General features: G+C 40.2%; 1 protein-coding gene across 2 annotated transcripts in view; it reads left to right on the top strand.

The window, feature by feature from the left end:
• The window catches only part of NSD1 (nuclear receptor binding SET domain protein 1), a 162724-nt gene that overhangs the window by 37886 nt on the left and 118838 nt on the right, over positions 1 to 6000 (top strand). Inside the window, exons 1-2 of one of the 2 annotated variants that reach the window (XM_044664419.1) lie at positions 1144 to 1251; positions 2013 to 2102. In XM_044664419.1, the coding sequence (XP_044520354.1) occupies positions 1222 to 1251; positions 2013 to 2102 (120 nt within the window). In that variant the 5' untranslated portion in view covers positions 1144 to 1221. Of the gene's footprint in view, positions 1 to 1137; positions 2103 to 6000 lie in introns of those variants that run through there. The other variant, XM_044664418.1, reaches the window with a different exon arrangement.

The raw sequence follows: 6000 nt of genomic DNA, 5'->3' as shown, positions 1-6000 counted from the left end.
GCGGCGCGGCGCGGCGGCGAACACTAGCCCCGTTCGGGCTGCAGCTGCCCTCCCAGCGCGAGTCTGACTGAGCTCGCGGCCGGTGGCCGGGCCAGGCGGAACGGAACTGAGCCAGTGGCCCGGGCAGCAGCAGCTACTGCAGCAGCAGGAGAAGGAGTATGGCCCCCCTCCCCTCTCCATCACTACCAGCCGGGCTCGGGCCTAGCCGGCCCCTGCTGCGAACTTCCTCCCTTCCCCCCAGGGCCTCGGCCAGTTGCTGCCCGGGTCCTCCCCCCCCTCGGGGCCGCAGGTACCCCGGGGCAGCCCCTCAGGCCAGGGGCTAGGGGACATTTGGGCTGGGCTGGAACCGAGCAGGTGGGAGGTATAGGTTGGGGCAGCCTCCTGGCTGCAAAGTTTGCAGGCCGCTGAATATTGATGAGCGTGTGGGGCTCTGGGAAGGAGCAAGCAAGAGCGGGGGCTGGGGGCAGGCAGCACCAGCAGCAGCCATGTTTGTCAATCTGCAACAGCCGCAGCAGCAGCAGCGACTGCTATTGCCCTGACTCCGCCGGGCACCCAGGGTGCTGGCCATTGGGACACCAGGGCTTGGGGGGAGAAGCAGGAGGGAGGACCTGATGACAACAGGAGAAGTGGTGAATTGGTGATCGCCTGTAGTCTTTTAGCTAGGCATCCCAGTGGTTCAGCAGGGCTCAATGTTATTGTGACTGGAGCCGGGGAATTGGGGGATCCTTTTTGTGCCATCACACCAAAGCTCACCTTCTGCTCAGGTTCTCCAACTTAGGAGAAAACTGGTGCTGTTTGTCCTTGGAGAGTGCTGACTCTTTGCCTAGAGAGTCCATCTCTTAGCTGAATTCCATGGAATTTTAATTTTAGTTCAAGACCAATTGGCTACCCTCTTTCTCTGCAGCCCAGGAAAAAACTGCTATTTGAGACCATGTGCAGAGATCTGTGCCCCTCTCACTTCTCCTGGGAAGATGATATTGTAGTTTCCTGAGCCTGATTAACTTTTTTCTCTTCTGGAAGTGTGTTGGAAAGGCTTTCAGGAGATGTAGGCCTCTTAAGTAGTGCTGCCATTTTGGAGAGCAAAGGAGGCAGATGGTTCTCTTTACTCTCATTGATTGCTTTATTTTTGGTTTGCAGGTTGATGTTGGCCCAGAATGGATCAGACCTGTGAACTGCCCAGAAGAAATTGTCTGCTGCCCTTTTCCAATACAGTGGATTTAGATGCCCCTGAAGAAAAGGACACCCCTTTCGGTAATGGTCAATCCAATATTTCTGAGCCTCTTAATGGGTGTACTATGCAGTTATCGGCTGCCATTAATAGTGGAACATCCAAAATTACTTATGGACAAGATCCATCATCCTGTTACATTCCACTGCGTCGACTACAGGATTTGGCCTCCATGATCAATGTAGAATATTTAAATGGGTCTCCTGATGGATCAGAATTCCTTCAAGACCCTGAAAAGAGAGATTCAAGATCTGGGTCACCAAATGTTTGCACTTCCTTGAGTCCTGGTGATCCAAGAGCACTTGCTATGAAACAGGAACCCACTTGTAATGACTCCCCTGAGTTCAAGGTAAAAATAACAGAGACTGTCAAGAATGGGATTCTACACTTTGACAATTTTGTTTGTATGGAAGATGCAGATACAGATATAGAATCTGAAATGGACACAGAGCAGCCAGGCACAGAGGATGACAGTATAGATGAAAACTTTGAGAAAACAAGGCAAGACTTAACTAAGACAAATGCTACCTGCAATTACAAGCCCCAATCAGAGAATGGTATAGAAGTGCTCATGGGAATTGAACAAGACAGCACAACAGAAAGTTGTGAAATAAAGTCACCAGTTTTACTATTAGCTCCTCAAAATGAAATGCAGAAAAATAATCAAAGAACTGCCATGGACAGCAGAATTGAAAAACCAGAGCTTCACCCAGGCCCCTGTTCACTAGGAGATACAAATATTACATTAGAAGAACAATTAAACTCCATAAATTTATCTTTTCAGGATGATCCAGATTCCAGTACCAGTACATTAGGAAACATGATAGAATTACCTGGAACATCATCATCATCTACTTCACAAGAATTACAATTTGTAAGCAGTTTTTGGTACAACTTAACATATATTACAAACAACTTAGAAACCGATAATTGCTAGTAGAATTTCTGTGTCATTTTGTATTCAGAAACCCATTGGTCATTTGGAAAATCTAATGTATTTTGAATTTAGATCTATGTTTTCTTTGGCCTTGGTTATTTCAAATGATTTTTCAAGAGAAGTTTAGTTTCAAATTACTTGGAAACAAAGCTTAGTTTTTAGAGCAAAGGTATACATTTATTTTAGGTTTTTAAGCAAATATGATTGGCCTTGTTGCCTGTCAATATCACTTGCTTTTTACTTGGCTTTCAATTTCTTCATTAAGCCAAACCTTTGTAGAAAAGGCTAATTACTTTTAATTAAGATAAGGTCACTGTTGCTGCATATATAACTACATCTCTTTGGTGCAAACCAAAAGCTTCCAGTGTTAATCATGCATAGTAAGTCAGATTACATTTAAAGTTATTGCTTGCTGCTCCAAATTTCCTGTTGATGACTGTATGGCTTTGGAGACAAGGCACAATTTAGGAACTTCAAGATAATTTTAATACTGAAGTAATATGGTAATTTTAATGCTTAAAAAGTAAACAATGCATCACCAAGACACTAGTTAAAAGATTCTTATTGCAAAATCAGTTAATAGTCTGCTGCTGTGAAGGGTTGGGCAAATCACTTTTCATCATTGTGCCTCAATTTCCTAATATGTCATGAGGGGATTAGACTAGGTGATTTCTAAGTTAAGGTTGTGGTTTTGATACTGAAAACATCTTTGCTCCTTTGCACACTGACATGGCCATCAGCATTGTTACTTAATAGAAAGCTACTTTGCCAACAAGTGCTTCAGAAATAACCATTGTGGAGAAAGGTTTATCAACAGATAATTTTATGGTGTGTGGTGAGTCTTTGGGGCATTTGAAGAACTCTACCAGATAGCTGAGCTGTCCTTTAAAGTTACAGAAGGAGAATGTGGGTGTGTCACTTTTGTTTCTGTTGATTCATATCTTAAATATGTCTCAGCTCTCCTTCAAATACTCTTTGATTCTTTAGTATGACTTTGTGTGTATGTACTTATTTTTAATTTCTGCAGATCTTTTTTGGTAATGTTCTTGAGTGTGTCCTGGTGTAAAAAGTTGAGGTTTATGAAAATGGATGAGTTGTATAAACTTGTTCAAAGTTGAGCTAATGAAAAAATTTTCCTTAGGATTCATTTAAGTTACTTTTTATGTGTAGTTTTATCTTTACTTGTAAACCCTGTACATATAAGGTCAGTAACATGTTTTTCTTGAATGCTTGTTGTCTTTGGAAGGAAGTAAAGATAATGTTAGAAATCTTTTCAAGGAAATAGATCTGTAGGGTATTGGTTGTATGTGTTCGTGTGTTAAGTTGAAACCATTCAGAGCAATTTCCAGATGTTTCATAATTGGAATAGCCTAAACTGACGTACATTTGGAATATAGGGAAATTTTGAGTGTATTTAAATTGACTTGAAGATTGCTATGGGTTTAGTGAAAGTTCCTGTTCTAAAGGCCTTTGGCAGAAATTGGGATGAATCAGGTGGTTCTACTTTAACTTGTGATCTTGATCTTCTTTAAATCCAATCTTAAAAATATGAAGTCACTCAATACTTTGGCGTTTGAAATGAGTCCTGAGGGAAACAGTATGGTATATGAGATAGGTCTCTGAATTGATGGCTTTCCTAAGTGGTGGAAATCATAGAGTGCACTAAGACACTGAAGTAGAAGAAACTGAGGGGAAAACCCCTCAAAACAAAAACATCTCTTGTTATTTTGATTGTAAAAATGATGAATTAAGTGCCCGTTTGTTTGAGATTCAGTTCTTATCACTGAATGCCTTGTTCACCCTACTTAGAATCCCTGGAATTAGATTTTTCAGTTTCTCCAATTCCCATGAGGTAGAATTAAAAGCAATCAATTAATTTAAAATAATATTGTCAAATATTAAGTTCAAAATGTTCAAACTGGAAGGGACCTCTCAGAAGTCATCCCCTCTAACCTCATCATTTTACAGAGTGAAACTGAGGACGAGAAGTTTTGACAATTAGCAGAATTAGTACTTGATCTCAGGTCCTTTTCTCTCTTCATTGTACTTTGTTCCTTCTGTAATGAATAATAACTTAGAGATTCATAGACTGTTAGAGACAGAAGAGAGCTTAGAGATCTGTCCAGCCCAGCCTTCTCATTTTACAATTCAGGAAAGTGTGGCCCACTCTATAATTTGTTGTATATTGACAACCAGTCTGTGGCATACCTGGATCTTGAACCCAAAGTGATGCCAATAAATTACTTCATATCCTCAATTTGTGAGTGGTTTAGTAACCTTAATTTACTTTTTAAATATTTTACTTTTAATAAGAACATAATCATCACAACGACACCACCACCAAAATGATCAAAGAAGCTAGGATTTGGTAAGAGCAGTTTCTACTGCCCATATCATTTTGTTGACTATTAAAATATCTGGTCAGGAGCAGCTGGGTGGCTTAGTGGATTGAGAGCCAGGCCTAGAGACTGGAGGTCCTAGGTTCAAATCTGGCCTCTAGACACTTCCTAGCTGTGTGACCCTAGGCAAGTCACTTAACCCCCATTGCCTAGCCCTTACCACTCTTCTACCTTGGAGCCAATATGCGGTATTGACTCCAAGATGGAAGGTAAGGGTTAAAAAAAAATCTGGTCAAAGCAAGTAGTTTCTTTTCCTATTTTAGATTTATTACTAGAGAAAAGGGAATACAAATTTGGTGAGAACATAGCCTCAATTCCCAGAGCCTATATTTATATCTGTTGTTATTAAATTAAGATTTATTTTAAAATAGTAATTGACATTATTTTAACATTTCCTTTAAAAATGCTATAGCATTAGGCTCTATGTGTTATAATTCTGAATTGTTAAACATAATTCTTATTTTTAAAAATGAAGAGGACTTGAAGAAGAAACACAGTTTGAGAAGGCATGGCCAGGTTGTAGTATGCATAGTTAGAAGGAAATACCTGTATGGATCTGAGCATAGCCCCAATGAAATGCATGTGCATGTATATGTGCATCTTGCAAGGATCATTTGTTGTGTTTTTATTCTTCCACAAAGTATGCTAGATGGTCTTATTGAATTGCTGTTACCAAAAAGTTCATCAACTGATGGCTGTCTTTCTGGGGATAATCCTTCTTTTTTAGGTAGGCTGGCCCACTAATACCAGATATATGAAATATCCTAGGCCTTTGAAGTTTAGGAGGCCCTGCTAGGGTTTGTGCTTTGCTGGCATAGTCTTTGGGAATTTAGAGTCACCTCCATGGTATGATGCACTTTCCAACCTTTCACAACCTGATTCCAACTATTTGTAAGCTCCTTACACCTTACTTTTGTAGTGCAGCCAAACAACTATCTTATTCTTCTAAGTGCTTTCACCTTACCATGAGGTTTTTTGTTGTGTTTTTTGGTATATATTTATATGCTTATATTTTTGTCTTATCTATTAAGAGTAGAAGCTCCTTGAGCAGGGATAGAGACCATGATTTTTTGCCTTTGGCCTGGTTTGGTATATGGGAGATGTTTAGTGAATGTGTAATGATTGATTGATGCCCAAGGTTGTTATGCAGACTTCAGAATAGATAATTATTAAATATTTATTGAGCATTTATGTGGTGAGTGCCTTAACTGATGATGTGATTCCTCCCTAAAAGGAAGTTACTATATACTTAGAAAGATAAGACTAATATGCAAAAAAGAACCTGCAGATAGTGTCAGCCAATATGGTTAGAGTACTGTGTAATTTGTTATTATTCTTCTCTCCCCCCTCCCCCAACATCTTTGATTACATTGGTACAGGGAACTCCTGATGTATATCAGCAACTGGTCTGTATTGTTTTAGTGAGCTGCCTGGGG

The sequence above is a fragment of the Gracilinanus agilis genome, chromosome 2 (genome assembly GCF_016433145.1).
Source record: "Gracilinanus agilis isolate LMUSP501 chromosome 2, AgileGrace, whole genome shotgun sequence".
In the NCBI taxonomy this organism is placed as follows: domain Eukaryota; kingdom Metazoa; phylum Chordata; class Mammalia; order Didelphimorphia; family Didelphidae; genus Gracilinanus; species Gracilinanus agilis.
This window is presented reverse-complemented; position numbering and strand designations above follow the sequence as displayed.